Genomic DNA, 27,888 nt, shown 5'->3' with positions numbered 1-27,888 from the left:
TTATCCATAAGTGTGACGCACTATACACCCATGCACAAGACTCTACTTGACGTGGATATCAGACTCCCTAGGACTCTTTAGAAACTTAGATTCTGATAACAAGTTTGTAATGCCCCGAGACTACACCCTGGGTGTCACACGGTGCTTACAATCCCAAAGGACTACAAGCTAAACCATGACTAGTACCTGCTGTAAGCACTGAATATAATACTAAAATATATATGCGAAAGAAATCTGAAAATGCCATAAGATTCTCAAAATACTAAAATAATAACTGAGTAAAACTGATAATAACATCTAAGAACTGAATAACTGACTAAGCTAGTCTGAAAGCCTCTAACTGTCTAAATATGGAGTTGATGGGACAAACACCCAACTAACTTCGACTAAAATAACTACTGAACTGCTAAAATATAGGTAAACTCTGTCCTCAAAAAATAAGGACTCATCACTATAACTGTTATTGATAGCCTGAGCTACTAAGTATGGTCAGGAACCTGAGCGATCGAACCTATGATATGAGACATCATAGCGCAAAAGAGAGTATGTGTCAGTACATGGAATGATCTGGTATGCTAAGTAAGGTAAGGCTGATATACATGGGTTCAGATGCAAAAGATGATAGCTGACTGAATAAACATCATGAAGTAACTGGATGAGAGTACATGCAAAACTGTAACTACTAAATATACTGAACATGCAATATTGTGCATATCAGTATACATTATGTATCTGAGATTATACTGAGGCTGAGTACTGAATTCTGATAGTTGAGTAACTGAAACTAAAAGCCATGGTTATGTAGAACTGTGTGAGTTATTTACTGAATGCTGAGACTGAAACTGTAACTGTGGGAGTGTTCATCTAACCGACATACCCCGATATAGACTGATTTGGGGTCCAACCTGTGACCCCAGTTAGAAGGGTGTTAGCAACTTGCCACAGGATACTAACAATGTTATGTCAACCCTAATCTGGCAAGAAGAATCATGAATATGTATATGATTGTGTCAACCCTAGTCTGGAAGGAGGACGACTTACCCTACACTGGCTACATAGTTCTATAAATCAGGGATTGCTACTAAGGTTCAAACCCTAACTAGCATGAATGCCCCCATCCCTGGGTTCACTCTGTGCTGAATCATACTCCTAACTGAAAGACACTGATCACTAGACTATACTAAAGTGACTGAACTGACCCTGATCATGTCGACTGACTGAACTGGACTGAGTTCTATTAACTAACTGAGTACTATAGCTCTTGACCTTTACTGGGACTATTCTATAACTACTACAACTAAGTAAATAACTAGATTTCAGGTAATAAATACCCTCAGGACTCGATAGCATAATTGATAAACTCATATCATAACTTTGGCAACACAACAATAAGTTACCATGCATAATTTACTCATATGGACATTTTATCAAACACTTGGGGAGCATGGTTAATGCACATGATAATGAGAAACACATAAGCATCATGACTACAACTTAAACTTGCAGTTTCAAGGGTTTTAACATGGGAATTACATCAATCAACATACATGCTATCTTAAGTTCATGAAACTTATAATTAAATCTTGAATTTAAACCCATAGAACAACACAAACATGAATACAACCCAATTTGCACATGTAAATCATGAATCTGAAAACTTGTAGTTTTAAAACGGATTCTTGAACTCCAAGGGTGGAAGGAAACCTAAGGATGAACACCTAACATACCTTAATTATTGATTCCGTGAGAATTGTCGGTGAATTCTTGGGACTTGGACTTGAACTTGATGAAACTAGGGCTTTATTCTTGAGAGTATTTGTGAGATAATGAGTGAATTTTGCCCTTTGAGAGGTTTAATTTCGTGTTATGACAGAGTATTGTTAGGGTAAAATGACCCAGTTACCATACACAAAACTTGCCCAGTCCCGTGATAGGTGATGCGCCGTGTCGATGGGGTCAATGCGATAACCGATGCATCGCGTTGATGGTGCTGATGCGATAGCCAATGCGACGCATCGAGATCGCGTTGGCTTGTTGTACTGGTCATCCAAACATAACTCAAACGATGTTTGAAAATTCCAAGACTTACCTGAGATGACCTATAGATAATCGTGATCATGAATCAATTTAAAAATGGATAATCTAAGGCCGGGAAGATCGTAAATGATACCATTGAAATATCGAGGCCAAAAATAAGACTAAGTGTCAACACTTGGCTAAAATTTTCTAAGTCTAGGACCTCTTTTGGCTTGCTATAAAGGACTAAAATGGGCTAGGACTTTACGGGGTATTACACTACGTTTAAAGTATGTTTTAGTTTTGTTTCCTTGGTTTATTTGTAATCGCCATTATGATAGTATTTGCTTTATGATGTGTAATTACCTTGAATCCCTTTTCTTTCATGTACGAACTACGTTTGACCTGAATTCTCAAAGAAGGGATACGTAGGTGGCCTATGCCAGCTTCGGTCAACCCTTAGGAGAATTTATCCTTTCCTTTTATGTATGTACTACATAATGACCTAAATTCCCAAGAAAGGGATACGTAGGCGGCCTATGTCAGCTTTGGTCAACCCATTAGATTTTTCTATATTACCTCTACAATAGTCCTAAACTATGTTTAACCTGATTCATGCTTCAAAAGGATACATAGGCGCCCCAAATGCTCGATCATATAACCCCAGAAAATGGAAACTAGGGTAGAATTTTTTAGAAGGAATCTCAAAAATTCACAAGAGGAAGATCATCATCCAACAAAGAGAACGAAGACTAACACAGACTTCAGATCCTCTCGAGCTGAAATCATCTCAAACAACTTTAAACTGAGGTAAAAATTTTGAGGAAGTCCTTAAAATTTCCACTAAACACTGGCATATATCTCAAGTTCCCCAACTCCAGAGGTTAAAGTCAAGCTTTAGAAGTCACCAGCTGCGACAAAGTCTAGGTAGACTAAATCTTTGGCTATGAAAGAACTTTTGATAGAAACTCTCAATGACGATGATGAATCGTTGGAATTCCTCCACCAGACATCAGATACAATCAAAACCAAGAGAAAGATGTTCGTTGAGCTATACATGACATGACTAGTGGTGATTTTCTAAATCTTTTGCAGAAGTTTTGAAACTAGTTTTTAAAATTAAAACTACTTTCGAAATTCTATACAAATCTTTTTATTTAGTGATTGCATAGGTATCTATTACTACAGGGAGTCAGGGTGGAAGTCCCAACATGACAAAGTACCCGAAAGATGGCGAGGAGCAAACCAAAGATCGGAGGAGGTCAACACGGAGTAGTTTCACTCAAGAATAATCATTTTTCTGTGGATGCAGGGATCAATACACAAAATCGGATTCATTTTCAATAAAAAAAAATCGCTGGGAGAGTTGCAAGCCACACCAAAGCATATAATGCTCAATAATGGTATTTTCAGGTAGCCCCAAAAATAGGTTTATTACCCATTTATCAAGGACCTTCGGAATTGTCTATCTCATTTCTCAAGACCATGAAGGATAAGCAAGGCGCCTTATCTTTTTTGTGAATATTATATTTAGAATTTTTCTAAAAATAGTCGCTAGAAAAAATGACTCTGTGTCTACTAAATATTTACCTTGAGCGTAGGTGCATTCAAGGGAGCCGGCACGATAAATACAACAATCAAGGATCACTCAATAGGAGGAAGAACAAAAACTCATCCTCAAAATTTGCCTTGAGCGAAGCAAACGACATTTGAGTAATCCCCAAACAAGGATTTTTCCCCATTTACTTGCATCCGATGGATCTTTTATTTAATTATTTCTTCAAAAAAAGAAGATTAATAGCGGAATAAGTCATTCAAACTATGATGCTTAGTATTTGTTATTAAACTATCATAAAGGTTTACTGTGGTATCCAATGAGAGCGACATTGTATCTACTAACTATCTACCTTGAGTACAGGTACATATAGAAAGCAAAACACAGACAAAAGGAATCAGGTGAAAGTATTTTCAAATCACCGAAAGAACCATTTTATATCATGCCATGCCGAGAGGGCCATTTCCTATTATCTCATTGCTGAGAGGGACATTTCATGCTATTTGCTGAGAGGGCTATTTCATATCATCACAGAGAGGGCCATTTTATGCCACTGCCGAGACGGCCATTTCATGCCATTGTCGAGAGGGCCATTTCATATCATCATCGAGAGTGTCATTTCATGCCATTGCCGAGAGAGCCATTTTATTTTATTCTATTACCAAGAGGGCCATGCCGAGAGGGCCATTTTATATCATATCATTGTCGAGAGGGACATTTCATATCATCTCATCGCCAAGAGGGACATTTCATATTTCATGCCATTGTTGAGATGTCCATTTTATACCATTGCCGAGAGGGCCATTTTATTTCATTCCATTGCCAAGAAGGCCATGCTGAGAGGGTCATTTCATATCATCTCATTACCGAGAGGGACATTTTATGCCATTACCAAGATGGCCATTTCATATCATCTCATCGCCAAGAGAGACATTTATATTATCTCATTGCCGAAAGGGACATTTCATGCCATTGCCAAGAGGGCTATTTCATATCATCATCAAGAAGTACATTTTATTCCATTGTCGAGAGGGCCCTTTCATATCATCGCTGAAAGGGCCATTTTATGCCATTGTCGAGAAGGCTATTTCATATCATCGCCGAGAGTGTCATTTCATGCCATTGCTGAGAGGTCCATTTCATTTTATTCCATTGCCAAGAAAGACATGCCGAGAGGGCCTTTTCATATCATCTCATTGCCTAGAGGGACATTTCATGTCATTGCTAAAAAGTCCATTTCATATCATCTCATTGCCAAGAGGGCCATTTCATATCATCTCATTATCGAAAGGGAAATTTCATGCCACTGTCGAGAGGGCCATTTTATATCATCGCCAAGAGGTCCATTTCATGTCATTTCTGAAAGAGCCATTTTATTTTATTCCATTGTCAAGAGGGTCATTTCATATTATTTCATCACCAAGAGGGACATCATGCCATTCAACTAAGTCTCCATAATCGCTTACCATGCAAGACGATAAAGACTGGCCTTGGAAGAAGTTTTGGAGAACTAATATCTATTGACACATGAGATAGCATTTACTAACGTTGAGGATATCATCAACATTTAATATCTGTTGACACGCGAGATAGCATAAGCTGGCATCGAGGGTATCATCAATATTTAATATTTGTTGACACGCAAAATAGTATATACTGGAATCGAGGATATCATCAGTATTTAATATTTGTTGATGCGTCAGATAGCATACACTAACATCGAAGATATCATCAGCATTTAATATCTGTTGACACGTGTGATAGCATACGCTGGCGTTGAGGATATCATAATCATTTAATATTTATTAACACGTGAGACAGCATATGGTGGTGTCGAGGATAACATCAGCCTTTAATATTTATTGACATGCGAGATAGCATACATGACATCAAGGATATCATTAGCATCTAATATCTATTGACACGCGAGATAGAATACACTGATGCTGATGATATCATTGGTATTTAATATCTGTTGACACGCAAGACACAAACGTTGGCGTCAAGTATATCTCATCATGAATCAGCATTTGAATGCATAAAAATCTCATGATTTGAAGGGACGTCTTTAAGTCGCTATCTTAAAGGAAACGATATATGAGACTTCTTAGAAATTGACAATCCTAGGGTCATCTATAAGACATATTATTTGAAATAGGATAGTGTGCAAGATTACCTATGAGTTGATAGCCCATAGGTCATCTGTAAGACGCAACAACATCCTAACTGGATAGTGTGTAAGGTTAACCTAAGATCGATAGTTTGAAGGTCATCCATAAGTCGCAACTAAATCCTTACTAGAGATATGCGAGATTATCAAAATGATATGTCCAAGGGTTCTCTATAAACTGCATCATATACAAGAACGATTATGTGCAGGATTACCTAAATACTAGCAATTTGAGAGATATCTATTAGTCATATTGTATCCAAGGTCAGATGATGTGCGGGAATACCTAAGAGTTAGCAATTAGAGGGATATCTATAAGGCATCTCTTATCCAAGGTCAGATAATGTGCAGGATTACCTAAAAGCTAGCAATTCAAAGGATATCTATAAGTCGCCTCATATCCAACATCAAATAATACGCAAGATTATCCAAAGATTGATAATTCAAGAAAAATCTATAAGTTTTATTGACACAAAAGATGTGCAAAACTTACCCGAGGTCACATGCAAAAAATTAGTATCAATAACCGGAGAAGTTATCATTCCACATACAACAAACATTACAAGTCACCAAAAGGGTTTCCACATCAGTATAATATAATACGGTTGTAGGGACCATTTGGCATAAAGTGTCATTGGTGCCCAAGAGGGTCGCCCCACTTTGAATACATGCTCAATCGACAAATGAACTATCTTATTCAACAATTAAGAGGGTTTTTGTGTTTATTATTGCAAGTTATTTCCTTACAAATAGGTACATGAGAGAATGGCTTTGCTTTTTTAATAACAACTCGCGTGGAGATATGGTGCGAACCACTCCATAAAGGACGCAACACAACATGAAACTTTTTCTTAGCAGCAAAATGGGACATAGTCTAGAGAGGGACGTCAAACTCTTTAGGCACGAGCTAAAGGATGATCACCACCACCATCCAACCATACCCCTATTAGAAGTCATATGGGTATTCTTTGGTATTCTGGTTTCAGCTTTTCCTTTGGGACATTTCTAAACTCATACCGAGGGTAACCTTCTCTTTCTTTTAAATTCGGGGGACAACATACCTAGAGTTTTGGAAATTATAGCCAACTAAGTTTTTACCTATGGATGTGAAGAGATCCACATTCATAATAAAAAGGTTACAAGCCTCTTTTTCCACAACTTGATCAACTTATCACTTATTCCAAACTAAAGATCGTCTAAAATAAAAGACTATCTTTTCTCCCGATTGAGTTGAACTACAAGCAGTCTAATTTCCTAAGTCTCAAGGATATATAGGTTGAGGTCTATATAGAAAACTCGACTGCATTCTAACCTCCCCCAAATCCCTTTATTCTCCAACTTTTTAAGTTTACGAAAAATTGAAAACCAAGATAACTTGTGAATTTTTTGAAAATTGTACTTTATATCAAGCTTTATGAACTACAAGTAGCCTGAATTCTCACGTAACCTGAGATATGTAGGAAACTTGATACCGAGGTTCGGCCATAAACCCATGAAACTCGTGCAAAAACTAACCTCTCTTAGAAATGAATTTATGGTCAGACAAAAATTAGGAATGTCAAACTCCCTTTACCCAGGATTATTTGCATCCACTCTACCCAAAGGGAGGGGGTAGTTGTTGACACCTAATTTTTGTCCTCCATAACTAAATTTAATCCTGGGTTTCTTTAATTTTAAGTAAAAGTGAAATATTTATTTAATCCAAATAAATGTTCTCTAAAATATTTATTTAGGTTAATTTTGTCATTTAAGTGACGATTATATATTTTTGTATTCACATATACGAGATTATATAAATTTTATTGCTTGAATGAATATTTTTATCAAAATTTGAGCTTTTACGTAGATAAGCTTGAAAATTATTTAAACGGATAAAATTTTGATTTAAATATAATTTACTCTCAAAAATAATTTATTTGAATAAATATGTGTTTGATTTTATTAAATCAAAAAGCTCGGGATTAAAAGAAGTATTAATTCGTATCGAATTTCAATTTAATTTATCCAATCTATTATATTTCGCCATAATTGAAATCAAATTGGCCATAATGGGAATGCAATCCACCAAATGATTTTTAATTTGATAAAAATTAAATAAATTTGTCTAAATTTTAAATCTCAAGTGGGGTTATATTTTAAATAACCCCAAAATTTCCAAAAACTCTCATAACTTCTACCCAATTTTCACCAAAAATAATTTCAAAAATTGTACTACATTGTACAATTTTCCCCTCAACTTTGTCCTTTTTCCAATATTGAAATTCAAAAATTGTACTACATTGTACAATTCCCCCTCAACCTTGTCTTTTTTCAAATTCAAATTTTGAAATTCAAAAATTATACTACATTGTATAATTCTCCCATCAACCTTGTCCTTTTTTCAATTTTGAAATTCAAAAATTGTACTATACAATTTTCCCCCATCTTATCTTCAATTTTAAAATTTCTAAAACACCCTTAAATCTCTCTCCCACATTGATGGATGAAAATAATTGAATCCCCATCATTTTCTATAAATACTACCATTATTTTGGTAGAAAGACCAAGTTTCAAGGTTGGCAAAAAAAAAACTTTGAGCAAATTAGAGTTTTTATTTTAGTAAAAAACTTTTCTTTTCCATAAAATTCATAGGCTAATCGAAGTTCTCAAGTTGAACATTTTTCGGTGGTGATCAAGACTCCGAAGAAAGTTTGTAGTCCCATTTTGCTGCCCCAAAATAGGTAAACCCACCTTTCTCTATTTTTTTTATTTTTTATTAGCATTTTCTTCTTTATTTTTACTTCTCCGTAGTTCATAGTTATAATTTTGTTTGCTAATATTGTTTACTGTAAATGGACTTGAAGGCCATAGGACGTTGTGGTATCGTTACTATGATTATTTTCATGAGCATGATATAAAAATGAGCTAGCAATAGTTGCGTACCTTTTGACTTTATTCTTTGATTATTATCGATAAAGTTTCAATCTTTGCTTAAAATATGTATTTATACTTTGTTTAAATTCATTGTTAATGGATATGTTTATTTTTAGCATGTACAGTTGTTTCCTTTATGTTGAAAAGAATAGTTAATATTGATTGTTTCTCCTTTTAGACTTTATTCTTTAATTATTATGGATAAAGTTTCAATCTTTGCGTAAAAGACGTTCTTGTGCTTTATTTAATCCATTGTTGACGGATATATTTGTTTTTAGCATGTAAAGTTGTTTTCTTTATGTCAAAAAGAATAGTTGTTATTGTTTATTTTGCCTTAATAAAATAGTAATTGGTTAAGTCAAGAACTTGTCATTTGCTTGCTAATTATTTTAATGGATTTCAAAATCCTCATATGAGAGATGAAGGTGCTAGCTATTTTTCATCCAAGATGTTTATTCCTTTTTTCACATGTTGACTTGTTAAAATGAATAGAAAGTTTGGGCTTTTGTGGCTAAATAGAATTATTTAGATATTTTTGAGTCACGCATAGTATGATTGTTGAATGATATTTCACATTTAGAAATGCTAAACTTTTATTCTAATTTTCTTACTCCCTTTAGATTGTTATATGTGCTCTTTGTGTGTGTAAAGACTTGATTCGTGTCTCTCTTTGATTCATAATATCAAAAGAGAATTAACAATGTCTTAGAAAGATAAACCATAGGTCGTTACACGTTTTCTCCTAAAATGTTGGTTGTAATTTAGATGTATGAATCTTCATTAATGTTGCCTTGATTGAAATTTAAAGATTCCCTTTCTTGAAAAGTTAGCCTTTATTTTATTTTGTTATTTGGATTAGTGTCTATTTTGTTAAATTTTAAAAGTCATGGTTATTTTTCTTATTGCCTCATCCCTTTACTTTCGCAAGCTTACGTTGTTTGTTCTCACATTAATTCATTGAATATGGCCTTTTACCTTTATTCATTCTTAAAATGAACATAAATCATGAGGCATGTAAGTGAGTGTCTTTACTTTGCATTTTATCTGTTGACTCTCATTCTTGTTATACGTGTGCAAGTGTGCTTATCATTGTCACTCAAAGATTGGTTCTTGATATTTTCTTTTGCTCTAAAATATGTCACTTTTATGCCTTGAATATATATTAATTTCTTTATCTTTTCTTTGCATGCAAAAAATGTCTCAGGTTCAAATAGACTCCTCTCCTCTTGCATTTTGTAATGGGACAATGAGGCCCACCTCTTTGAGTCAAGTTCGAAGTTTAAATCCAAAGTCGACCATATGGCATGTGGGTGCAAGAAAATGGAATAAGAAGAAAAATGGATCAAAACCCATTGATGAGGTCTCAAAGAGACTTGAAAAGTCTCGAATTTTATTATTGTCCCATTCTTTATTGATTTACGTATTTATCTATTTATTAATTCATTTGGGCCTTGAAGCCAAAGTTGTAAATTAATACATGAAAAGCAGGTTGTGGGCTGAAAGCCCAATATTTAGATTAGGATAGGTGATGATGGGCTGAAAATCCAAATTAGCATAGGATAGGTTTATTGATTTGGGCTTAATGACCTAATTCTTTTAGTTTTCCCCATCTCATTTTACGTGCTAGTTGTTATTATTGTTCTTAGTTCTAGTTAAATTCTCTACTAAGTCATTAAAAAACTGATTTGCATAAACCTCAAAAAATATTTTCTTAATCACTTTCTTTTCAAAAACCAACTTCTCTTTTTCCGATGTTAGTCAAAGTGGTTTTCAAATAGTCCGGATAACCGCAAATTAGCGAACATTTTACGTGTCTTAAAAACCTTCCTAAAACGTTAAAGAACTTCTTACCCGAGACTTTCTTAAAAGCCTAAGTCTTTTTCTATTTTGAGACTTAGGATTTTATTTTAAAGTTTTTCATAATTTCTTTTCAAATAAATTAAGTGGCGACTCTGTAATTTCTTAAATTGTTTTGAAATTTTCTTTAAAGTTTTGAAATAGTTTAAAAAGACAAAATCAATGTTTTCCAACCCTTCTAGTTAAAAAGGGATAAAATAATAATGAATCATCAAAATTTAATAAACTATTATCTCTTAAAAGTAGACATATAGGAACATCTAAACCTAATCTATATAATGGTTTAACTGCTACTTGAACGAGACCTATGTGAAGAAACTTGTAGTTTTCTCTATATCTATTAATATCTTCAATTGTTAATAATTCAATAGTCTCAAAATTTCTATTAATTGCAACAATAGATTCAAAAGTTTTTATATAATATTTTTTTACAAAATCAAAGTGTCCAGTTTTATAGACTCTATTAAAACTTTCTTTTGGAATATTTTAATTTTGTAAATCACTTTCTATTTTAGTAATTTTACTAAAAATAGCAGAAATATTAACACTATTTATTACGTTTTGGTTGGTTGGAGTATTCATTAGGATTTTTGCAGATGTGAGAGAAAACACTATCCTAGGACCAAATCTACTTTACATATTACTTCTACAATAATTATTTTTGAGTATAGTAATTACTAATTTAGTTCTTCTAAAATTTCTTTATTTTATTCCTATAGGATTGGCGATAGGAACACCCTCCGGGTTCGGCTCTATTTTTCCATATACTCTGAGCTAATCCAACGAAAAATTCTAATTTTGCCAACGTCTAAACTACTATTAAATGGCTACCCAACTTAAAGAATAAAACTAAGAACATAGAGGAAGAACAACAGTAATTACTAACCAGAAAAATGATTATTCCAGGAGTAACACTAATTTCAACTGGCTCTAGGACAGCGTAATGCTTTAGCCGCTCCTACTCATACTCACCCTACTAGGAAACTTGGCTCTGATATCATTTAGGGGACAGATCGGGAAAACGGGGAGCAAAATAACAGTTTAAAATAGTTTAATCTTTGAAAGTATTTTGAACTTTCAAATTAAACTTTATAACAACAAAATTAGAACAAAACAAATATAAAAGCAAAGTTAATTAAAACAGTAGAGAAAGAGAGAAATTTATACTTACAAAAACTTTAAATTGATTAGGGAAATGAAAGAGAAATTATAGAGGCAGCCTGGAAATATGGGAGATGGTAGAGAGTTTTTCTGAGTTGGAGAAATTTTAGATGCTCTCATATTACAAGTTGAAAGCCTTTAAAGAGGCCTCGGAAGCACTGACTCATATCTTATAAACGTTCTCTCTTTTACATCTATCTATATTACTAATACATGTTATTTTCTTTACACCAATCCGATAGTTGGTGACTATATATGCGTTGAATAGTTGATCCTTGCTTTTGATGGCTTATGAAGAGATGTTTCTTTTAATTATTTTTGAAGTGTCCACCATGTTGTCTTATGTGTCTTTATCCTTTGTGACATGGAGACTTGTGCTTCTTTGTCTTGAAGTGACATGGTTTTTTGGGTGGATCCCATGGGGTCCACCATTTGTTGTTTCTTGTCTTCTTCAACCTATGAAAATCTTTTGTTTAAGGATGCCTCAACATTCAATGTATGAGGCATCGGTTTCTACAATTATAAGAGCCTCTGAATGCGGTATCCCTAGACATGGAAGTTTTTGAATTATCGATTTAATTTTTGAACTGTATTAGTGTGCTCTGTTTCCCAAGGTACTGAAATTTTCTTAAGATACTGATAAAGGGGTTTACAAACCTGTCTAATACTAGGAATAAAATCTGCAATATATTTGAGACTTCCTAAGAATCTTAGAAGCTAGGTTTTATCAGTTAATTCATCTGAAAATTTAGAGGAGAATTCTATGGCTCTACAGATGGGTTTATAGGTTCCTTGATATAAATCATGACTAAGAAATCTATTAGAGGTTTGGAATAATTTAATCTTTAGCACTAACTAGTAGTCTATTTTGTTGGACAATATTTTAAAAAGTCTGGAGATGTTTAATGTGCTGATCGATATCTTCAGAAAATATTAAAACATCATCTATGTAGACTATAAAAATATGACTATATTGATTGAATATATTATTCATAATCTTCTGAAATTCAGATGGAACATTTTTCAGTCCAAAAGGCATTACATTCTATTCATATTGTCCAAAAGAAACATTGAAGGTTGTTTTATATTTATTTTTTTCTGCAATTTGTATTTGCCAAAATCCTGATTTCATATCAAACTTGCTATAATTAACACTGTAATATTAGTCTGAATCAAGAATTCAACACACCCTGCATTTTCACAACTTCTCTTCTCATGAATAATTTTGATTTTCCCTTTAAAAACTAAATACAACCTCTTACTAGCCATTCACCAATGTGTAATGCATTTAGCAACTTACACACTAACATGAAATTTAAGCTTATCTTCGTAACTATAGCCTCGAGTAAAACAAGCATGCAACAATCTTTCCTTAACATGGAACATTTACTCTCTCCCATCTAAGCAATTGCTCACCACTACTATCATTTCATAAGGAGAGTTCACTGAAAGGTTAAAACACGGGGACCTGAAGCATGAATGAACACTATAAAAAACTTTACACTTAAAAGAGGCTTGGGGAATAGAATATCAACATCATGGATTTATCAAGAGGCCTAAACTGAGGATATACCTGATATAACCTAAATTTCACTGATCATTAGGAGTGTAGCATGAGTACTGAACACACTATAAAGCATGAATACATAAGTCATGAGCTGCATAACCTGAGTTTGGAGTTCATAAATTCATAGAATATGATTTGGACTGCTGGGTGAACTGAAACTCCTCCTACTAAGAACTGAAAGTGTACATGATTTTATATAAAGTGCACAAATATGAGCTATGATCATAGGGCTGATAGGTAAGGCATGAGTAGATATTGTGATGACTGAGAAACCTTGCACTGAGATAAGAATGAGTTGGGAATCTTCTCTCCCATTGCTTTCCTACACATACTGGCACCATTACTAGGATCTGAGAGTCTAACTTCGTTACTTCTGCTACTATCTCCCCCTTAGCTTAAATCCATTATTCTAATTCTTTGGACCACTTAAACAACACCTCTAAACTGTACTGAAACCATTTTACTCTAGAGTCTGAGACACTAAACTCACCCTGTAAGACTGCACCTGAAAGTGTAAAACTATACAACTGATACTTTCTTCTGAGATAGAACTTTTAACTTTCTATAACCCCAAATACATTATGTAACAACTTAGGAACTGACTAACTTAGAATTTACAACTCCTCTTTCTATTAACTCAATCTTCAAAGATTCAACTTAGATCCTAACACATGACATGGATATCCCTAATTCTTTAATAACTCTACTTTCATCATAGCCTACAAATATCACATTAACACATGTTTTCAATCAACAAACTTTAATTCTTGTATACACTACTTCAAGCCTACTGATTCACCTTTCATATGACTAGTCCTATGAAATATATAATCTGCTCAACTTCAGATAACACCATCCCAACTCTACTACTGTTGCTAAACTCCTGGTTTCATGCTTCTAACTCTAGATCATATGCTATTATAGGATTCTGGGAAGGAAGCTGAAATCACATCTAACTCCTAAGCGCTAAGGAGTTACCCCCTTCATACAAAGATTGGTTCATCGAGACACCAAAAATAAATAACCCTATTTCTACAATAAAATGAAGCATAGCATGAATGGAGCCAATCCATGCTAAGAATAACGTCAAAATCCATCACCTCTAACTCTACAAAGTCTACTGAAGTAACTTTCTGAGACACCGTAACCGGACAGTTTTTGTATATTCGTCGGGCTATAATAGATTTACCCACTAGGATAGATACTGAGAAGGGATCTGATAAGGTTTCGGGACTGACTCCAAAGTTGACAGCTATGTAAGGGGTTACAAAACAAAGAGAAGCTCCAAGATCTAGTAAAACATGCACAAAATGGGAAAGGCCTGAAGTGTACCTATAACCACATCAGGGGAACTTTTTTTATAATACTGGGACTGGAGTACATAAACTCTGTTCTAAAGTTGACCACTAGTGGCACTGGAGGTAGCGCCCTGCTGAGTCGAGCGATTGGATGGAACTAAAGGATAATTGTGCCGACTCCGCAGACCCACCTTAGGACATTTTTTTACTCTATGTCCTAACTCGACACATCCAAAACACACATCACCGCCCGCTCTACACACACCCTTATGATTTCTACCACAATCTCTCCACAAAGAGAATGGGTACGACCACTGCTCACACTACCCTGGGTTTTGGATCCTGGTGCCCCATCCCGACTATCACTCTTAAACTTTAGTAATGGAACACTTTGAAGTCAAAACTAAGGCTGAACACTTGTGGTTGAACTGAGAATATATACCACCCTCTGACTGAGCAAAATTAAACCTACCTGTCCTAGCCCTCTTACTCTCTCTTTCTTTCTCTTTAACCTTCTCATCCTCGATTTGCTGAGCAAGGACCATAAATCTAGAAAAGTCTATTTCCTTAATCAACATTACGGTCCTACACTCCTTGACCACACTATCAAATACTCTAGACATGAACTTGCTCATAAAAGACTTGCTATCCGCGACCACATGAAAAGCATACCTAGCTAGCTGAGTAAACTTAAGGAATACTCCTTCACACTCATGTTGCCTTGCTTTAAGTTAATTAATTCCAATACCTTAGATTTCCTTCGATCCAAAGGGAAGAATCTATCTAAGAAGGTTATAGCAAACTCCTCCCATTCTATAGGCCTTACATTTGTGCCTTTATCCCCTTTCCACTACTTAAACCAGGTGTGAGCTACATCCTACAACTAGTAAGCAGCCAACTCTGCACTCTCACTAGATGTGATACCCATGATGTCAGTAACCTTCTAAACCATATCAAGAAACTCTTGCGGATCCTCATTAGACTTGGATCCATAAAACAAATAAGGGTTCATTCGGGTGAAACCCTAGATCCTAGCTGCAGATGTATTAGCCACTGGATTGGATGGGCTGACAGTCTGTTAATTGTTCTGAGCTACTACTATGAGATAAGTTAGTGAAGGCATCTCTGAACTCGGCATGAGAGACATGCTCGCCCAGGTGGTTTCCTAAATGGGAAAAGGTGTAGGTTGATTCTCACTTCTTCTTCCATTAGTCTTTCTAGGAGGCATATTCTGTAAATAAAAGGACGATTGGAATTAGAAAGAGAGTTTAACTTGAGCTCATGCTCACTCGTATGCTATGAAACTGAAAGAAGGAAACTTTTACTAAAAAAAAATGCCTCATAGCCTCTTATCCATAAGTGTGGCGCACTACACACCCATGCACAAGACTCTACTCGACGCGACTTTCAGACTCCCTATGACTCTTTAAAACCTTAGGATATGATACCAAGTTTGTAACACCCCGAGTCTATACCCTGGGCATCACATGGTGCTTACGACCCCGAAGGACCACAAGCTAACTCATGGTTGGTACCTGCTGTGAGCACTGAATGTAATACTGGAACATATATACAGAAGAAATCTGAAAACGCCATAAGGTTCTCAAAATACTAAAATAATAACTGAGTATAACTGATAATAACATCTGAAAACTAAATGAATGGCTATGCTAGTCTAAAAGTCTCTAACTGTCTAAATATAAAGTTGAACAAACCCCCAACTAACTCCGACTGAAATAACTGCTGAACTGCTGGAATACTAAAATAGATAATCTTTGTCCTCAAAATATAAGTGCTCACCACTATATCTGTTTCTGATAGCCTGAGCTGCTAAGTACGGTTAGGAAACTGAGTGTCTGAACCTATGATATGAGACATCATAGTGCAAAAGAGAGTATGCGATTAATATATGAAATGTACTGGTATGCTAAATGAGGTAAGACTGATATACATGGGTTCATATGCATGAGATGATAACTGACTGCATGAACATCATAAAGTAACTAGATGAGAGTACATGCAAAACTGTAACTACTGAACATAATGAACAGGCAATTCTGCGCATATAGGTACACATCGTGTATCTGAGATTATACGAAAACTGAGTACTGATTCTGATGGCTGAGTAACTGATAATTGATAGCCATGGTTCTATAGAACTGACTGAGTTCTTTACTGAATACTGAGACTGAAACTGTGGGAGTGTTCATCTAACCGACATAACCCAATATAGACTGATTTCGGGTCCAACCTGTGACCCTAGTTGAAAGGGTGTTAGTACCGTGCCACATGTACTAACACCGACTATGAGTCACCCTAACTTGCAGGAAGACATTTTGTCAACCCTCTGGCAGGAAAACTTTGTTTAGTATAAAAATAAAGTTGAAAAATTTGTTGATGATGAAGCTCTTTTCAAGGAATACTGCCATCCTTCACTAAAATACACTACACTGTAAGTGCTACTTCGTATATAAAAAAATCTCAATTTCTATAAAAGATTTAAATTTTATTTTAATGACATTACTGTATGTAATTAGGAATCTCTGTTTGAAGGTGCACAAAACAAGGGAGGTGACGAGCTTTTTGAGGTAATTATATGTTGCATTTGTAGGCGTTTAAATGTAAACTTTTCAAAAAAATATAACAATTTTGCAATGAAGTAATAACATAGCTTTTGTGATGGAAATCCATCTTTTTCATCACAAACATGCATTTTTGCATCCTGCTTATATATTTTCTCTACCATATCAACCTAGACACAAAAGAAAGAGAGTAATAATTATTAAAAACATAATTTTATCTTTTACATAATTATTATAAAAATATTTATCAAAATTAATAAACTAATTAAAGTCTAATATCAGTACGAGTTTTATTCTTATCTAACACAGTTTTACACTATGCAATCAATTACAGACTCCCATCAAGAACAATCTACAGGTTATGGATCATCTCTAATAGAAACAAGTGTTGAGTCGGCAGATAAACAGTATATCAAAAAGTATATCAAAAGAAGCAAATCTGTAGGAAAATTGCCAATGCAGGAATATGATGATGAATGTAATGACAAACAATCCACCAACAAGGTTTGCAAAGTGATTAAGAAGGGAAAAAACATGAGTAGGACAGTCCATGTTCAACTGTAATCTTTTCTACAATTTAGTTTCATTTTATTTTGTAATGAATACAACATATTTTAGTTACGAACAAGTACTATATTAGATATTTGCATAATGTAACGAAGAATATGCGTGGTTGTTTCGTGGTTTACAACTCTTCATTCTCCCACTGAAGCAAATACAACTCTTTTTATTCAAATCATTAATCTTATCTTATGTCATTGGTTTTCTGTGTTGAAACATGAGGTATATCTAAAAAAGGTTTTGGTTATTTGTTGGCTAAAAATTTGTTTCCAAAGTGCGAACTTATCCAGTATTGATTGTACCACCGTGTTCAAAAAAAAATTCTACAATTTAAAATTAAATAAGAAATTCATTTTTTCAGAAAACAACAATTTCACAAGAAAGTTGAATGAAATAATATTTAAATATGAGATAAATAGATAATCCTGAATTCTTCAACCACTTTAAAAAAAAATGTAACATTTTGAAAAATTCCAGTATCTAATACATGTATGCCTTGACTACTGAATATAGAATGCCTTCTAAAGACATGGAATATGACCTTGCCTTCATTAATTCAGTAAAGTGAATAAAAAGTAGCAAGTTTTCACTATAGTAAACACAAGTTGATGCTAAACTATGATAAGCCAGCTCCTATACTGCTATATGTGAATCGATCTCAATTTTTTTGTCAACAATTGTCATATAGCTACCAAAAATAAGAGGGATACTCTAAAATTTAGACAAAACCATCGATCAAGAAGGCCATCTATATCGAGGCTAGAGCTACAATGTTCACATAAAACCCAGTAAATAACTATCACTACATTTAGATCGAATTAAGTGATAGGACCAGAAGTTTGTGCATTTGTTATTCCTTAAAAACAAACAATCCAACTTAAAAAGATTTTACCTTTGAACTAGTGCAGTGTCTCCATGACCAGTGCAAACAATTAGTATGGCATTTAGAAGAAGATTGGAGTAAATGCTCGACTCTGCGATTCATACGACTTAAGATATCCTTCGATTTCAGAGTGACATTAAATTTGATGCTTTTCCTGCTATTAGACTGTTCCTCACACGTCAGCAATGCTATTATTTCTGCCAACTTTTTATTTAGCTTCTCAGAGTTATCTGCTTGGTTCCTTACATATGCATAGTGCTCTGCAAATTGTGCCCAGACAAGATGTACTTCTTCATTCCTGACCTATGAAGACAAGTAATGCAAGTATAGTGAGCTGGCACATTCTTAACCAGTCTGCTTTTTAACAATCTAACAAATTAGATTCTTTTAACTCACCTCTTTAATGACTTTTGAAAGAACTTCATCGTCAGATAAAACTGGAATTGTATTGGACAATTCAGCACCACATCTCCTCACAGTAGATATGTTATCAACCATTGAAGATCCTTTGCCAGAGTCACTCAGAACTGACAGAAGCTTTCACTACAGTAATTGTTTAGATGGAAGTATCTTATAAACTATCTATGAAATAACTGCCTTCCATATTGCTATTGCGCAAGATCCAACAAAGAAATCACTGCAGATTGTTTATAGTTGGATGGATAGAAAGACAATATCTCCTCCACCTATGCATTACAAAGAAGGATTAAGTAAGATTCGAGATAGAGGATAAGCCATTTTAAAGAAGTATCATTTACATAGAGATATTTAAGTATACTACTATGGAAATCCTCTAGATATGAGTTATTGAATCTAATCAACATTCAAAAACCATTTCAACAATCTGTGTGATGCTAGAATTCCCCACTTTATGGGAATATAATGGGTATATTGTTGTTGTTCTATGCAGGAATTTCAGAGGTATTTCTAACACTTCCTCATACAGGTGATGCAGAAAGACGATATCCAATATTATCAAAAGATAAAATATCTTAAAATGAGAGCAGTGAAACATTCTACTTTATTACAAAAAAATATCTCTCAAATAAAGGTGAAACTCCTCTTATTATTTTTACCTCCGTCATAAAAACATACTATATAAAAATGTTGAAATAATTTAATTTACTTTTTGCGAAGGAGGAGAGGACGAGAAGGTGACTTAATAAAGCCACCGAAAGTGATAAAAAAGACAAACAAACTTAAATTAAGTTACAGCAATAAATATCATCAACCAGATGTCCTAAGTTAAAGTTTGGTGTTCAATAGTCTCCCTCACTTGAAACACAGGGATATTAGTCTTCTTGGCAAACCGCACAATGTTTCTGTGCCTTCTTTTACTTATCATGAATGAGTTCAGTATTAAGTAAGATGACTCGACACCAAAGTGAGAAGCAACTTAATGGTTGTCTATCTCATTATTTTAAAAAATAGACAAACAAAGCTTTATCAAGACAACCTTAGGAGGCAGATTCTTTTCTAAAACTTCTGTTAGCACAACTGCCTTGAGACAACATATTTATTTATAGAAAGATCCATCACATGATTGCTTTCAATAACCTATACTGCTATATGTGAATCAACCTTAATTTTTTTGTCAACAAATGTCATTTAGCTACTAAAAATATGAGGAATGTTCAAAGATTTTGACAAGACCATCGATCAAGAATGCCAGCGATATCTAGGTTAAATCTAAAACTTCACCTAAAACCCAGTAAATAACTATCATTACGTTTAGATCTAATTCAGTGAAAGGACTAGGAGTTTGTGCATTTGTTATTCCTTCAAAACAAACAATCCAACTTAAAAAGATTTTACCTTTGAACAAATGCAGTGTCTCCATGACCAGTGCAAATAATAAGCATGGCATTTAGAGGAAGATTAGAGTAAATGCTCTTGACTCTGCGATTCATACCACTTAAGATATCCTTCGATTTTGGAGTGACATCAAATTTGATGCTTTTTCTGCTATTAGATTGTTCTTCACAAGTGAGCAATGCTAGCATTTCTGCTAACTTTTTATTTAGCTTCTCAGAGTCATCGACTTGCTTCCTCACATATGCATAGAGCTCTGCAAATTGCATCCAGACAAACTGTAATTTTTCATTCATGACCTATGAAGACAAGTAATGCAAGTATAGTGAGCTGGCAGATTCTTAACCAGTCTGCTTTTTAACAATCTTACAAATTAGATTCTTTTGACTCACTTAAATAGTGGCTTTTGAAAGATACGGGAAGAACGTGTAGGCTCAATACCTGAATCAGGTGTAGTAGTTTTCCGGTTGCTTTTCTTTTCCGGCATACATGTAATGATTCCTCATCTATTTCTCTTTTACCATATCCTGTCATGACACAGTTTACCATTCAATAATAAACATTCCTAATTGTTTAGTTAATCTTATGAAAGCTAAATTGTTAAAGTTTGAACTGTGAATTGTCGTATGCTAAACACAAAGCGAAATTTGAATTATATAATTCTGATCAACATCTCATTAGCAACAATGATACTAAAGTTAAAGAATAAACCTCATGCTACCATATTTTACTTAAAATAGTTACTGAAATAATATTCCGCGAAACAATATCTTTGTGTGAACCAAATAATCAATCTCTAAAAGTAAATGTAAAAGGAAAGAGAAAATAACAATTACAGGGAAGGTTAAAAAACAAAAAATTCAAAAATCCAAGATCAACAGTCATTCTTTCTATTATCCAACACCCCAGAAATTTGAAGTAACCATAATTACTTTGTTATATCAATACATGCAATTAAAAAAACATCTCTTAATCATAAATTCAAAACTAACACTTAGGAGAATTTAAAAGAGTTCTATAGATTTCATTATTTATACACAGAGAAACGATAAAAGGTATCTATATCGATGAGATCATACCAACAACAACTCAATCTACATAGTGTAATTTCATATATTGGATCTTAAAAAATTAAATTAAATACAATCCATACCACTACTTCAAAAATATTAGAGAGTTGTTTCCCATAGACCCTAAGCTCAGGACATTGTAGCACTCATACAACAGAAATAAATCAGAAATCTTCACTTTATATATAACTTCATGCAAAGCATATAAAAATAACTTACCTCGAATTTGAAACTAAACACAGAAAGTACCTTCACGGAGAAGATCTATACAAGCTTGCTTAATCATATGAGCCAAATACTCAAATATAAACCAATATTTTTTTGACACAGCTCTAAACAAGCAACAAATTAAACATCTATGTCTGCTTAACAACATACATGCTTAAATTTCAGAGAAAATTAAAATATGGTTAATTTTTAATCATCAAATAAGCTTAAAAGCATAATTGTTAAAATGATGGTTTTCCTGGGGAGATTACGAAGTCAGATTTTTTGGAAACAAGGAATGAACTTTCCAGAAGTACAAGTACTTTACTTTCCTTTTGGTTTTTTGTTATATTTTATTTTTAATTTATTTGGGCCCTTTGGATTTGGATCATGTATTGGACCACAATACATTTTCATATTTATAATTTTACTTTGAACAAAAGTAATAACATAGATCCCTATAATTTTGGTGTTAAATTAAAGAAAATTTAAAAATTATATGAGTACTGAGAATTGTAATTTAGTATTTTCAATATATAAATTAGCTTTCGATATATTCAATAATTTGAGTTTTTATAATTACTTTATAAGTTTGACGATTTGTGTAAATATGTTAAGTTAAGGTGTATATTTATGTTATTTTGCTTAAATTAAATAGTTTCAATAATTTGTAATTCCTTATTCTCAATAAGTCTAATATATTTTAATAATAATTAAGAATATATTTAACTTTTATAATTTTTGGTCTAAATTAATTTATATATATTTTGTTTGTGTATAAATCATCTCATTTACTCTTCCCTTTAAATATAAAAAGAAATATAATGTTTGAATAAAAATAATAATTAATATACACTATATACCATATAAAATTTAATATGTATTAACAACGTTTCAAATTGCAATTAAGAATAAATATAGAATATAAAATACAATGCTTATACACAGATATCAATAATTATTATTTCTAATTACTATTTACTTTGAGTTACCTAAAAGGTTTTAAATATTTAATAAGAATTTCACCTTTTTAAAAAAAAAATTAATAACTCTAATAATAAATTAAATACCCCAACATTTATGAAATTCTAAAAATTATCAACTAAATTAAATTAATGAACATTGTATAATATTGGCATGTATTTTTTATGACAATTACATATTAGTATCAATTCATATTCATTGGTTAAGGTCGGGTTTGTGATAGATCATGCATATATTGAAATAATATAATAATAGCACTGATTTAATGTAATATAATTTTACAAGCTTATACAAGTCATCGATATCTTAAATGATTATATAGTAATACATTAATATTATCCGTGCAACGTGCGGGTACATATACTAGTTTATTTAATAATAATAGAAGAAAGGTTATCATCCACGCTGATAACCTAAAAGTGGCAGAAAACAAAAAGAGAAAAACTAGAAGTAGTTCGCAGAGAAAGGGAAAAACCCATTTACGGCTAAGCTCTCAGGTATTGTTGATTTGGTGATTATTTTCAATTTTATTGTAAGTTAATAAAGGTTACAAGGAGTGTGAGGAGATAATCAATATTTTTGATAGTTATTGACATGCATAATGACGAAATAAGGGTGGCTAATCAATAAGTATTAATGATAGAATATTAATGACAAAGTTATTGCTTTTTAGGTTAACAAATATAGTGTAGATTTCCTTCAACTCTAATTTTATTGACGCCTCATCACTGATAATATTCTAGGCGTAGGTTTGGCATCAAGATTAGATAAATTAACTTAAAAATAAGCCGAGCAAAACTTCTAAATGTTTATATATCCTTAATGCTTATAAATTGGGGTTTGGGATTCTCAGAGTGAGAATACTTAAATTGAGGGTCGAATAATGACCCACTTTAGTGAACATACTAGTTCATACTCTTATGGAAATTATGTACTTGAACAGATTTTAAGTATTCAAAAGCTTTAAAGAAGGGCAAGGTCCTTAAAAATTAGCTTGCATTTGGATTCTTCAATTGAGGTAGGTTATGATTTAATTGGAGTTTTGACTCGATTTAATTGTGTGTATACTCCTAAATTGGATACTTGTTGATTGGTATTCAGAAATGCTTGAAATTGATGATGTTTGGATTATTGAGGCGTGTATAAATGATTATTGAAAATTTACTTGATGGAATTGTCTTATGATTTTAAGTGTACTTGTAAACTTGGTACATCATATTGTATGTTGTGAGGTAGTGTAAATTTGATATCGATATTACTTTTTTATGGTGGATCGGATACCACGCCGGTACGGATATGTATATATTGGATCGGATACCATACTGGTACGGATATGTATATGTTGGATCGGTGTCAAGACCCAGACTTACGGACGGTGCGGGCACCTATGCTGTTATAAGTAGCTAGGAGAACCCTTATTACCCAACTAAAAATATGCGGAAGATTTCTATTTTTAAGGAAATAATGGATTAAATATAATAAATTAAATTAAATACTAATAAAGAAACATTTTTCAAAAACTTCTTACAAATGTCATTCACTATCCCAAAACTTGGCCAGACATGTATAAGAGCTACGTATTACAACACAGACTGACGATAAAATAAATAATACAAAGACTCTAACATCTGCCAGGAAGAAAGTGCAAAAGTTAGTGCTGAATATCGTTATCCATCTAGTAACTGCAAACTAACTTGCATTCAGTCTACATTCCAATAACGAATGTAGAAGAGAAGGGTCAGTGTAACCACACGTACTGGTAGTCATCATCGGTCAACCGTGTTAGTTCATATAATTAAAATATAGAATTAAGAAAAATAAATCATGACATCTTGAATGAAATATAATTCAACTAAGGTTGTAATAATATTATTACTTTACCTATATAACTTACATCATCCAACTACTCTTCCGACTCCGTCAATATTATATTCACTACTAACATACTTGTAATACCCTGAATTTTTTTTCTAGCTTAAATTCATTCACAGAATATTAAGGTATGTCTTCCAAAATGATTAATATTTATTTCGCATAGAATTTTCTAGATTTAAACTTTTCATTATGTGGAAATTAAATACGCTTTCCATCGATACCAAATTCGCCCAGATCAGACACTCGGTAAAGAAGTTAGAGCATTTTTAAGTTGACAGCATGTCAACTGGGCAGTCACCGCATCGCGGTGAAGGACAATTTCATAATTGTCACTTTTCAGTGGACCACCGTGATGTTGACGCATCACGGCGATGTCCTAATTCCTATTTATCAATTTTCAGTGGACCTTCGCGATATTGGCGCATCGCGGAGAGGTCCATTTTCCCAATTATCGATTTAAGTAGCCCAACGCGATAGTGGCATGTTGCGTCGAAGGCCAAAATGGCATTTCTATAGGGCACCACGATGGTGGCTCATTGTGTTGAAGTTTTAGGTCCCAATTGTCAAAATTCAGTGGGACAATGCGATAGCTCCGCATCGTGAAGGACCCCAATTTCTCATTCGTTAGTTTCCAGTGAGCCACCGCAATAGTGGCGTGTCTCGGTGGCCCATTAAATCGGTACCCAGTTACGTTTGTTTTTCAATTTCGCTCAGAAGTCAAAAAGGGTATTTGGACTTTTTCCCAACCCCCAATTCTGTCTAAATACAAGATTTAGGGCTATTACAAGTATCTTATGATATATTTCTCAAGATTTCTCTCAACCAAAAACCCTAAGCTCCAATAATTAATCTCAAGAATCCCAAGATTCTACCATCCCTTTTCCAAATTAATTCAAGATTCCCAACACAAGAATTCCAAGAACCATCATTCAAGAGCACAAATAGAGTCTCAAAAGCAAAGTTGTTCACTTAATTCATTATCCAAGGTATGTGGGGTTTGAACAAGGACAAATCTTTCATTCTTGTGCCCCAAAACATGAATTTTATTAAAGATTACATGATTTGCAAGCTGGAGTTTATACCTAAAGCATCTTGTTTATCCCACCTATTTATGTATTGAATTGAGGATTTATATCAAGAATTGCACATTCCTATTGTGAATTGATATTTTCAAGTGTTTCCAAGATAATTGTTAAGAATTAATCCTCATTATGAAATGGTGATCAGTTAAGTGCATATGCTTTAAACCCAAGTATGAATTTTGATATTTCATGAAGAGTATTTTATTAGCATGCTTTAATAAGCAAGCAATCATATTTTAAAGAAAGATTGATCTTCCGAACCTAAGCTAAGATAAGAATCCATATTATTTATGATTTAAAGTAGAGAGAAGTATAATTGGTTTTCATTATAAACCCTTGTGCTATTTTAAGACGGATTTCCTAAAAATTCTGAACAATAAGTATGGGAGTAGTATTTAGCACCGAGTTGGGTATGATTCTAAGGTCTCATGCCCCAGAACTACGAGCCACCATAGGTTCTAAACGCCCATAGTGGGCTAGGATAGTGATCACTAAAGTTAAGGTTCCATTCCGATGGCAAGGGTAGAACAACTCTCCCCAACATGGGCAAGGCGTTGGACTCCATGTCAGCTCACATGGTTTATGTCGGTTAGAAGAACCCAAACTCCCTAAGTCCCAAAGTTCCAAGATTTCCAAAGCTCCCAAAGCTTCTAAGTTCCAAATGAAAAGAATGATAGAAAAACTTTAGACAATACTAAGTGTTATGAATCACTAGATTTACAAGTATAATTTGTTATACATTATTTTATATATTTCAGTATTTTTGATAGTCAAGCTTATGTGAGTCATATACTTCCAACATGCATTTACTTTCTAAATATGATGATGTCTTACTTATACATTACACCCCTATATACTCAGTACATCCTCAAAGTGCTGATCCACATATATGCCTATGTGCTACATTATCTTATAATGTAGGTTCAGGTGCTCAGTATCAGTAGCATGAGTAGTTTGAGCATCTCTATCTACGCTCCCACAGTTGGTGAGTCCTTATGATTCAAGGGCCTTCTTTTTCAGATTTCCAGCTTTCATAGTAATTGAGTTATCGTTTTCAATTTAGCCCAAGTCAGTTGGGGGTCTGTCCCAATGGCTCTCTAGTTCTTTGGTAGTAGAGGCTTGTCTGACTACGAGTTTAATTATAGACTTTTAGTATTTGCTATTTAGACAGTATCTACAGTTTATTCAGTTTATTTTTTTGGTATAATACAACATTATTTCTTGATTAAATTAACTTAAAGTAAGGTTCAGATCTAGTAGCAGGCTCAAATGGTTGGCTTGGGGCTACTCGTAGCCTTGAGCACCATGTGACATCTCAGGATTAGATTTTCGGGCATTACAATACTCTAGCTTCATTAATTTACACAATTAACCATAATCCAATGCTAATGCATCACTATTCCTCTTTATTCACTTTATCTTTTTCATTACTCATATTTATAGGAACAAACCTGTAATCATAGACAACCCACACTAAACTCTCAGTCTAACAACCAAATGCTTTCTTATAATATTAAAGAATTATAACTAGCAATTCTGGTAAGCTACGATTAAAACACGTATAAATGAAGCAAGTCAATCAACATATAAGTAACTACAAAGTTTCACTTTTTCAAATACATATCACATAATCAAATACCCAATGAATCAACAATACAACAATAACAGATCAAACAGTGCATACAAATAAGCCACAAACCATCTAGAGTATCAAGCATATTGTAAACATCCACAGACTCAACACAAATATATACACACATGCTATGGGACTATTTTTGCCCAAATAGTAATGACCTACAGCGAACAATCTATGTTTATGTAATGTACTAACGTAGTACCCGATCGATCATATATATATATACGTACCGGTGTGGTACCCGATCCAACATATACAAATCCGTATCGGCGTGGTACCCGATCTAATATATACTTATACGTACTGGCGTGGTACCCGATCCAACATATACATACCCGTACCGGCGTGGTACCCGATCTAACATATACATACCCGTACCGACGTGGTACCCGATCCAACATATACATATTCGTACTGGTGTAGTACCCGATTCAATATATACATATCCATACCGGTGTGGCACCCGATCAACATATACATATCTGTACCGGCATGGTACACGATCAAACATATACATATCCATACCGACGTGGTACCCGATCCAAGATATACATATCTGTATCGGCGTGGTACCTGATCCATCATAAACAATTAATATTAATATCAAATTTACACTACCTCACAACATACAATATGATGTACCAAGTTTACAAGTGCAA

General features: G+C 33.7%; 1 protein-coding gene across 18 annotated transcripts in view; it reads right to left on the bottom strand.

Moving 5' to 3' along the window:
* The window catches only part of LOC107850915 (small RNA degrading nuclease 5), a 57,450-nt gene extending 35,449 nt beyond the window's left edge, over positions 1-22,001 (bottom strand). Inside the window, exons 1-6 of one of the 18 annotated variants that reach the window (XM_016695741.2) lie at positions 21,695-21,995; positions 20,817-20,902; positions 20,379-20,674; positions 18,960-19,249; positions 18,573-18,866; positions 16,086-16,399 (exon numbers count right to left, since the gene is read on the bottom strand). In XM_016695741.2, the coding sequence (XP_016551227.1) occupies positions 19,198-19,249; positions 20,379-20,674; positions 20,817-20,902; positions 21,695-21,821 (561 nt within the window). In that variant the 5' untranslated portion in view covers positions 21,822-21,995 and the 3' untranslated portion in view covers positions 16,086-16,399; positions 18,573-18,866; positions 18,960-19,197. The other 17 variants (XM_047400445.1, XM_047400443.1, XM_047400444.1 and 14 more) reach the window with 17 other exon arrangements.
* Positions 22,002-27,888: the final 5,887 nt, after the last annotated feature.

Source organism: Capsicum annuum, chromosome 12, assembly GCF_002878395.1.
Source record: "Capsicum annuum cultivar UCD-10X-F1 chromosome 12, UCD10Xv1.1, whole genome shotgun sequence".
Lineage (NCBI taxonomy): Eukaryota > Viridiplantae > Streptophyta > Magnoliopsida > Solanales > Solanaceae > Capsicum > Capsicum annuum.
The sequence above is the reverse complement of the archived record's forward strand: the minus strand, read 5'-3'. Positions and strand labels throughout refer to the sequence as shown.